We start from the raw sequence: 9350 nt of genomic DNA, 5'->3' as shown, positions 1-9350 counted from the left end.
AGAAACTGCAATAGCCACACAATTTCAAGTCCTCCAACAAAGCTACATTTAAGTAATGAGATATTTATTATAAACATAGAAACATCTGTACTGTACAATATTAAACAGCAAACACAGTAAGCTGAAGTGCTGAGTGTTGAAGGTCTACAACGGTTCCTTCAATAATAAAATACTCCAAATGCTGCTGTTACACAGAACAGGGTGCTCTGAAAAACCCAGGTTTTAGTTTAGTATCAAGAAGCAAAATTTGGGAAGATTTTACAGTACATTACCAGTAAAAAACTGTACAGCCTTTTATTGTATGTTATGAAGGTAATGAACATTTTATATAGATTTCTTCTTACAGCACTAAAAGTCAGGAACCTAAAATTTAGGTCAGAGTTCTATTCTATGTGGGTGAGATATGCACCGTAACCCACCAAGGATTTGACCACATTTGGTCAATTACTCTAAAATATTTTCCTTACATTCATGAAAACATCTTGTGCGTAGTTGTCCGTATCTGAGTCCCAAAAACACCTGCAGCCCATCTTTACACCTTCTCCTCTTTGTTCACCAATCACACACTGAACCACGAACTTATATCGATCAAAACCCATCTCTGGGAAAAAAGTAAGTGTTTAAAATTAACAAAGTTCTATTAATTGTTATTTTATTTCCTATTTATGAAACTCCAAAAATGATTATTATTTATACTTTTTTTATAAATTGGAAATAAAGGAGGTTGTTAAGTTTCATCTATTCTGCTTTGGACCTAATGATATTATTATTGCTATTAGCTAACGAAGTAAATCATATAAAAACACACAACACCTATGCACAAACCCTTCAGTTTGGTTTTAATTCCATTTGAAATAACTTGTGTCCACTCTGATACTTCCTCACTGTTGTATTGTTTTCCACTGAGGTGTTCACTTACCACTTGGTGAATACATTCTTTAACAGTGGCTTTCTTGAATCTAAACCACAAGTTTATAATATGCCCTACTTTGATTATGATAGCAGATATTGAAGAATTGTTAAAACAAAAACACCAGATATAGCGATATAGGAAAATGTTGTATTAGTTCAACAGGTTCATTAAAATTTGGGGCACTAAATAGACAAAATGTTGCTTATATTGTTAATTGGTGTACAGGTATATATATATATTTGTTTTGTTTTGTTTAATTTAGAAGGCCACAATATAGTTAAAACGAAGCACGTATGGTCAGTTAGTGTAAATTGTATAATAGGCATATAATTGTATTTTATTGGATTATAGTTAATATTGTGCCACTTACTTGTGCTGAAAGTTTGGTCTAATCATGTACGTATTTTCTGGCTTGGTTTCTTCTTCGGTTGATGCCATTTTGGGTTAAAATTGATAGAAAAAAGCTGTGTATGTGAATGTTAACTAATCTACAATCCACATACACAAACGGCGTTAGTTTTAAAGTGTTGCTATGTTATACGCCGTTCCTTAATTTATTGTCTACTTTGGACTACTTCGTTATTAAACTTCAACTAAAATTTATATTTTATAATTCTTTTATTGTATGAGATATGTTATAAATTTTTACTTAAGCAATTATTATTTTGAAATTTAAGAATTACTTTAAAAAGTTATGAATAAAATATACAGATAAATTTTGATACGCCGTATACCAGTCAAGCTTGAGAAAATTCATAGAAATATACATTCTGTTTTATTGGGCACGATGGTGGCAAAATAGATTGTTTTTCGTCAAACAGTTGTTCTTGTTGGCATTGATCGTCCGTCGTTACAAAATGTCGTTCCAATCGTTGACAAGCTACTTACAACGGGTAAGCATATATATTAGTCTTTTAGTATAAACCATTAAAACACTTGTACTTCTCGTAACAATGTCAAAAGACATTTTTATTTTACCAATGTAATGATAACTGAAATAACTGCTGACCGTACTATGGAGTTTGGAGTTAACAAGAAGTAGCCATTATGCTATAACAGAATTAATCATTTTTATGTAAAAAAACAAGGCAGCTGTCTTAAAGAATTGCTTTCTGCTGCAGTTGGTGTAAACCATATCATACTACAGTACTAAACACAGTAAATTCCTGATAAGTTTTCCAAGTTCAGACATGCTATTATCGGTTAGTTGGTTAGCTCCCCTGTCTCCACCAAAGAGCCCAGAGGTTACAAGTTCCAGGATCATGCTGCTACAATTCTGGTGTATAAAACAGAATATTCATGTAATCCAGACTGTCATTGCCCCGTCATGCGAGAATAGTTGCTATTGTATTGGTTCATAGCAACACAGCACGGCCATTTAATTTACATTGGTTTACTCCCCAGGTATCGGACACACTTCAGGATGAAGATTCATCAGTATTTGCTCTCCTTCTTTCATTTCACGATCCTCACATTGGAAACCCAAAGCTTCAAGTTAAATCAAGTGAAGCAATTTGTAAACAACATCTGGAGAGCCCATTTGATGAAATGGTTGCAGCTCATTTGAGGTCTGTTGTCAATCTTTATCTTCTAACTTATATATATGTAAGTAGGAAGGAACCGAACAGTACAATCAATGTATAACATTCCACAAATACGAGTTAACGAGTAAATATATTTTTTTTACAATTATGTTTTTTAAAGGTTTGTTGACAACATTAAATAAAATACGGAATCTCGTATTTGAATTCGAATCTCACGGTCTTAAAATTCTTTATTGTAAATGCCTATTTAAAAAGCCTTGCTGGTTGATTTTTTTAACATATTCTTATTATGCCTAATTTGCACAGAGGGTGTTGGGCGCTCTCAATTAATGATTTCAAAGAAGTTTACGCATGCCAAGTTCAAACTGTGCAAGCTTTTGTTCGCGCTTTCCAATCACAAAAGGATGATAACTGGTTTGTATTTACAAATATACATACTTTTTTGCTTAATGCAAACTCATAAAAAAAGGTGTATTATACCTGAGTTTGCCCCATGTAACAATTGTTTGATGAAACAGTCATGTACTGTGAAATAACTTTTGAAGTTGTAATGCAGTGGTGAGAAAGTGACCTTTATTTATACTTTTATTAACAGGGGGTTACCACTCATGTATAAGTTGGTTTTGGATCTCAGAGAGTTTGCCGACAGTGTAAGTGCACTTAGTTTTTAAATTTAAAATTGACTCTTAAAAAAAATAGTGAAATCTATTTTTACAAAATATAGTGTTGTAAAGGATCACTGTTCATTTTTTCTGGTATGTTTTCACAATTTATTTTTAGGTGGACAAAGAGCTTTATAGAACAGGTCGTGGTAAACGAGGGGAAATGTTGGAAAAAGCAGCGGATACGATCATGAGTTGTTTCCGTGTGTGTGGTAGTGATGGGTATGTTGTATGAGTGTGTTGGAGTTATATGTATCTATAAAATTTTGCTTTATTGATTGAAGATCCCAGATCCATTGCATCGCTTTTATTGTGGTTGTCAACAGTGTTGTACAATGTACATAGATTGTACTATGTCTATAGTATTTAGATGGTTTTTGTTTTGCCAACATTTTTAAGACATACTTCAACCTTTAATAATACCTATAAAAAGCTTTTAGGTGTTTTTCGTGTCTTTATTGTGCCCCAGATTTATAAAAATCCAGATTTATAGTAAGATTAAGTGTAGTTAAATCTACACAGAGTAATATTTATATAATTATTGAATTCCTTTATAGTCGTTCAGCAATTGCAGTGTCAAAGAAATGGGGAATGTTGTTTCTGGTGAACCAACTTTTTAAAATTTATTTCAGGTATCAAATGTTTTGTTTTATTTAGTTATACAGTACTTACTAAACGTCAGTTAAAAGATTTACCTTATATTGTATTTAGGATGTAGTTGTGATAAATATTAATAGATAATCAAGAACAGTTTCAATCTTACATTAAATTTTTGGTTATTTTTGTTTTATTTATTTTTAGGATCGGTAAACTTCATCTGTGCAAGCCTCTTATAAGAGCCATTGAAAGCAGTTCAATCAAAGAGCAATTTACGTTAGCGCAACGTGTTACTTATAAGTAAGTATTTTAAATTATAAGAACTTTGTATAACTTAAAGCTAGTGTGATAAGTAGTGCATATGTGTGTCTGGCATTTACTCATTGCAGACCACATTTCTACATTGTGTTTATTAAGTATTTCTTTATAGGGCAATGGACAAATGTGGGGCAACGTAGACAAAAAATGGTCTAATAAAATTATTTTTATTTTATTTTATTTTTTTAAATTAGTTGATTTTTACATTCCAGATATTATGTTGGAAGAAAAGCAATGTTTGACAGTAATTTTGTGATGGGTAAGTTGCTGGTGTTCTTTACTATAATAATCTTGTTATTTTTGTTCTCCTATTATTTGAAACTACTTATCACTTGTTACACTTGCCTAAAACAGATTTACTTGTGTATGTTTTTCGATGTCCTATACAGCAAAAAATACCAGAAAAGCTGTTTTACAAAACAAGTGTAATATAGTAGGGTGGGGAAAGATGGGACACCTTTTTATCTTGTCCCGTTTGATAGAAAACAAAGAACATTCAAAGAATTACAAAACTGGGACCTTGCGACTCTCATAGACCGTCGTTAATTGTTAAAACTAGATCAGGATATTTGTATATTATATGCTAAAGATGTCCCGTCTTCCCCTATCCTACTATATTATGTTTAGAAGCAACAGTTTATATAAATACTTTATGTTTATAGCTGAAGAATATCTTTCATTTGCATACAACAACTGTCACTCAAGCTGTAAAAAAAATCTTCGAATGGTTTTAATTTATTTAATCCCAGTCAAGATGTTACTTGGAAGGCTACCCACATTAGAACTGCTGCATCAACATGATTTAAATCAGTTTGCTGATATTGTAAGAGCTGTGAGGTAAGATGGAGACTTCTGTATAATTTGGGCTTGCCTGCTCCAAATTTAGATTAAAATGTACTCTTGCTTGACATTTAAATTGTGACAACTGGTGGCGACTGTGTTTAAGTTGTTCTGTCTTCCATTTAAAATGTGTGATATGCAATGGTAAGGCACGTCAGGACATTTAAGACTAAGGCTCAAAGACATAATTAAGAATTTAAAAAGTTTTACCTTTGCCTAACATCAAGCTAATTTAGTTGTTTATTTTTAACTTAATACTTATTTTTATCTTATAATAATCACATAATAACACAGGACCGGGCATGTCCAATTACTGAATGAAGCCTTGATCAATAACGAAACGTTTTACATTCAAACTGGAGTTTACTTGATTCTTGAAAAGTTGCGAGCAATAACATATCGAACACTGTTTAAGAGGGTTGGTCACATGTTGGGAACTCATCTTATACCTTTGCAAGCTTTATTGGAAACATTGAAAAGCCAAGGGGTAAGTTTGTGGGCATTACTAACATATATATTGTATTGTAGTATAGAAATAATCTCTAATTGAGTTGTAATCAAACAGTACCGCTTTCTAATTTTCTAAAAAACTGATTTTCAGATTGATGATATAGACATGGATGAAACTGAGTGTATTGTAGCTGGTCTCATATTTAACGGTAACATACGTGGCTACATCTCCCACCAACATAAGAAACTTGTTGTAAGCAAAGTAAATGCCTTTCCCCCCATAGCTACTGCCTCATGATCTGTATAGTAGGATTGTTCTATTTATCCTTGAATATCAACCACTGCCAGAGTATTGGGCAATGCTTTATTGAGTTATTCAATCGCGGCTATTTTCAACAATACATTTTTATACAAAGACATTTAAAATCCGCACTCCAAAATTTGTCTTTAAAAGGATCACTAGAAAGTAAGAAAGCATAAGGTTTTGTGACCAGATTTAAATTTTAACAACCCATATCATAGCACTATAACCAGATATGCAAGATAGCGTATAGCAAAGAAAAAGACAAAAAATAATGAAAACTGTCAGAGCAACAGTTACAAAATTAAAGAACCAGGAAAAGACATTTAGTTTGTTTTTCTTAAATTCTGAAAGCCAAAACAATGCATACATTTATATCACAGCAAAACAATGCATACATTTATATTTAGCTGTACAATGCATACATTTATATCACAGTTTGTTTATATTATACAAGAAATATTAGGTTATTTCATAGAGTTTCTACTTCTTGCGGTTGCCTGCCATTATCATTGCGATTCTTATAAATATGTTGATTGCATCCATGTATATGCTCATGCTTGCGTTTACTGGGTCATACGGGACAGTTGCATACGCGGGGTGTGGGGTGGCTTGCGCTTTGTGTACAATACGCTGTGTGTCATGGAGCAGGAACGCTCCAAATAATATAAGGCCACCATACACTGCAATGGAGTAAAGGCCCATACCAAGTGCCCCTGTAGGTGGGATAAATGCACTACCCAGACTTGAGATAAATACAACCCCAAGCCCAGCTGCAAGTGGTCCTCCCATGTTAAGGAATTTTTCACTTGGTGCACAAACTGCAACAGCAGAGAGGCCAGCTACTATACCTGCTGTGTACCATGCTGCTCTTATAAGTAGAGGACCACCAAGCATAGTCATTGGTGCAATGACCGCTCCAATGACACCAGTATGAAGTAGCCATGCCGCTTGCTTTGCACCAAATCCAGGCTTATACTCAATGCTTCTGCATATTATTGATGTTCCAATCATGGCGCCAATAGTGAGAACCATGGCTCCGATCCCATTAGCAGAAGCCAATCTCATAAGTGTTGGATTCCTCGCGATTGCAACTGCAGATCCAGCTGTAGCAACTAAAGAAGCACCAAAATACATGTAGGTATCTCTAATCCGATCTTTTACATACTGTGGCCACACCAGAGCATTATCAATAGCTCCAGCTTCTGAAGAGAGCCCCAGCCCATAATAACACAATCCTCCAATGCCAAGTAGTGAAGCACCAGCCAATGCAGCTTGCCCAACACCAATAGCTGCAACTCCAGCACTTGGCATAGCAGTGGCAGCACGTGCTTGTGCTGTTCGTGCACCTCTCACTGCAGATTGTTGAGTAGTTGATAACTGACTGCGTGTTATACGTCCAGCAAGACTTACATCCTTTGTGAGCAATACATGCTTGATATGACTTGACCTTCCCACCACTTTACTTGCCCAGCCATTCATGCAAAGACTTGAAACAGCCATACTCTGACGAGCCAACATTTTTAAACAAATGGTAAACCTTATATGTAAGTAAGTATAATTTTGTACCTAAACATGTAAAACGGTTAGTGATTTATCATGTTTTGTACCCTTTATTATGTCACAACATTCCTATTCATTACTCAAAGCCATAAACATTTGTAAAAGGCAAGAATACTATATAATTATTACACTAAAACATGTTAAATCAAGCAATGACTATGGTGCACAGAACACGGATTTTCTAGTTCAATTTAGTACAAGTGTTTAAGATGAAAATGGTATCATACATATGGACTTTGTTTGAATTGATACTAACAAGGTTTTCATTAAACTTGGGAATGTATCAGTTTTAACAACTTGGAAAAATAGAAGCTTCATTTAATAACAGCAGCAATATAGAAGCCTTTAATTATTCTACTGGTACAATTGCACCCTTGTTTATGATAAAATATATCTATAGGTCAGAACTCTTTTCTTTACATAAAACATGCAGAAAAAAAATTTTGAACAGTAACGTATTTAGTTATCCGAACAACAATAAACTCAATATAGTTGCGCAATTGAGAAATATTAAAGGCACTCGCATCACAGTTCTAACTGAGCGAATTAAGTTTATGAGCTGAGTTTTCATCCCAGGGTCTTCCCAAAACCTCCAGTACTATGATCTGATCCCCAACCGATCTTTGAAAGAAATCTTTCTTCATGAAGAATGGCAGCAGCGTTCACAAAAAGAAGAATTGCTTCAATAAGAGAATACAACGAAAACCCCATATTTAAACTAACCAGTTTTAAATGTGTATAATTTAAATAAATGGGGTCTGTTAACAAAGATTACAAATTAACATCTGATTTTACGATTTTTATAGTATAAAATATAAAAAAATACACTTTACAGTAAATCCACATCTTCTTTACCCAACTTGTTTTTCTGTCACTTGTTTCTGATTACTTTTTTAACAACCTATAGTCGTCTTCTACGCACGTCAACACCAATTACTTTACATACAAATCAACGAAAACTCCTTAAACATGAACACTGTGTAAAACTGTAAAGCTTTATATAAATTGGCACTACTGCTGTCACGTGACGAGTTTACGTCGAAACCATGACGCAACTTTTCAGCAATTTGTAAAGAAATCACAACACCTTAATTAAAACAAACTTAATGACAACAAAAATGTGTTGATTGTAATAAAACTAAACACAAACATAAATGAGCGATATTTGTTTGATTTGTGAAGATTTAAACCCATGCAAGGTGGGTAATAATTTCTATGGTAACGTTAGAAACCAGCTGAGATCCAGCTGGACATTTCATTCGACTTTCGATAAATTTCGTGACGTTTTGAAGCATTATAACACGATATTAAATGGATTTGGAAAAAGTTACCGCTGAAGAAAAGTTAAAGCTATGTAAAATTTATTATATAGGCGGATTTTTCGCCCTACCATTTCTTTGGTTTGTCAACGCGATCTGGTTTTCGAGAGAAGCATTTTTCAAGCCCGCTTTTGAACAGCAACAGCAAATACGGACCTACGTGATTCGATCGGGAATTGGATCGCTGGTTTGGATAGCTGCACTTTTAGCTTGGAACATTGTGTTTCAACTAAACCGTGCCGCATGGGGTGCAACAGGAGATTATATTTCGTTTATTATTCCAACTGGTATACCTTGAAAAACTGCGATAAAGTGCAAAAATAGCTTTAAACTACAATATAGCATGTGAAGTTTAATTTGCCATGTATTAAAACAGTTATCATGTACCACTAATGTATTATTTGTGTCGTGTTTTCAAAAATATTATTCAAACATGTCAACATATAAAAACATGTGTTTCTGTGCTTAATGTAATTCAATTTGATATATCATTAAACTCTTAAATTTAATACTGTAGCATACACATATACACGATAATCTTGCTAAAAATTCACAACTGTTGCTATTAACCTATTTTATTTTTCATTGCCATTAATATGTTAGAAGATAGAATGCCTGTTTTAAGCCTATAAAACACAATATGTTATATTGTGTATGGAGTGCAACAAATATTATGGCATGCGTAATATTGGATCATTATTTTAATAAACCAAACATAATAAGTGCAATTTAAAGCGTTTTAAGTAGGCTATTGACTTAAAACCACCTGTTTATATAGATCGTTTACAAATTTTTTTTCTTTTCAATGACTGTATTTTAAGATTTGTTCATTTTTTCAGGTTG

At 33.5% G+C, this 9350-nt stretch overlaps 4 protein-coding genes across 4 annotated transcripts; 2 read left to right on the top strand and 2 right to left on the bottom strand.

The window, feature by feature from the left end:
• Positions 1-47: 47 nt before the first annotated feature.
• Positions 48-1502, bottom strand: LOC149734020 (dynein light chain Tctex-type protein 2B-like). Its single transcript, XM_089880439.1, has 4 exons — positions 1284-1502; positions 826-959; positions 468-601; positions 48-206 (listed from the first exon to the last, which is right to left on the bottom strand). Exons 1-4 carry the CDS (start codon positions 1349-1351, stop codon positions 159-161), a joined length of 384 nt encoding a protein of 127 aa, XP_089736565.1. The 5' UTR covers positions 1352-1502; the 3' UTR covers positions 48-158.
• A 148-nt stretch (positions 1503-1650) lies between these two features.
• Positions 1651-9346, top strand: LOC149734017 (PCI domain-containing protein 2-like). The gene is made up of 11 exons (XM_089880424.1): positions 1651-1806; positions 2318-2481; positions 2764-2871; positions 3053-3107; positions 3238-3341; positions 3677-3751; positions 3921-4016; positions 4247-4293; positions 4697-4871; positions 5169-5361; positions 5476-9346. Exons 1-11 carry the CDS (start codon positions 1771-1773, stop codon positions 5620-5622), a joined length of 1200 nt encoding a protein of 399 aa, XP_089736550.1. The 5' UTR covers positions 1651-1770; the 3' UTR covers positions 5623-9346.
• LOC149734019 (growth hormone-inducible transmembrane protein-like) lies at positions 5675-7146 on the bottom strand. Its single transcript, XM_089880426.1, has one exon. The coding sequence runs from the start codon at positions 7144-7146 to the stop codon at positions 6109-6111; it is 1038 nt and encodes a 345-aa protein (XP_089736552.1). The 3' UTR covers positions 5675-6108.
• LOC149734018 (gamma-secretase subunit PEN-2-like) lies at positions 8500-9346 on the top strand. Its single transcript, XM_089880441.1, has one exon. The coding sequence runs from the start codon at positions 8500-8502 to the stop codon at positions 8803-8805; it is 306 nt and encodes a 101-aa protein (XP_089736567.1). The 3' UTR covers positions 8806-9346.
• Positions 9347-9350: the final 4 nt, after the last annotated feature.

Source organism: Ciona robusta, chromosome 7 (genome assembly GCF_009617815.1).
Source record: "Ciona robusta chromosome 7, ASM961781v2".
Lineage (NCBI taxonomy): Eukaryota > Metazoa > Chordata > Ascidiacea > Phlebobranchia > Cionidae > Ciona > Ciona robusta.
This window is presented reverse-complemented; position numbering and strand designations above follow the sequence as displayed.

What these genes read in the sequence shown, in the direction of transcription:
- LOC149734020 (XM_089880439.1), bottom strand. Translation starts at nt 1,351, where the DNA reads ATGGCATCAACCGAAGAAGAAACCAAGCCAGAAAATACGTACATGATT. An exon ending in AGACCAAACTTTCAGCACAA is followed by an intron (nt 960 to 1,283) that starts GTAAGTGGCACA and finishes CTTGTGGTTTAG; the next exon opens with ATTCAAGAAAGCCACTGTTA. An exon ending in CACAAGATGTTTTCATGAAT is followed by an intron (nt 207 to 467) that starts GTAAGGAAAATA and finishes TGGGTTTTTCAG; the next exon opens with AGCACCCTGTTCTGTGTAAC.
- LOC149734017 (XM_089880424.1), top strand. Translation starts at nt 1,771, where the DNA reads ATGTCGTTCCAATCGTTGACAAGCTACTTACAACGG. An exon ending in TCACAAAAGGATGATAACTG is followed by an intron (nt 2,872 to 3,052) that starts GTTTGTATTTAC and finishes TTTTATTAACAG; the next exon opens with GGGGTTACCACTCATGTATA. An exon ending in TGACAGTAATTTTGTGATGG is followed by an intron (nt 4,294 to 4,696) that starts GTAAGTTGCTGG and finishes TTATGTTTATAG; the next exon opens with CTGAAGAATATCTTTCATTT.
- LOC149734019 (XM_089880426.1), bottom strand. Translation starts at nt 7,146, where the DNA reads ATGTTGGCTCGTCAGAGTATGGCTGTTTCAAGTCTTTGCATGAATGGC.
- LOC149734018 (XM_089880441.1), top strand. Translation starts at nt 8,500, where the DNA reads ATGGATTTGGAAAAAGTTACCGCTGAAGAAAAGTTAAAGCTATGTAAA.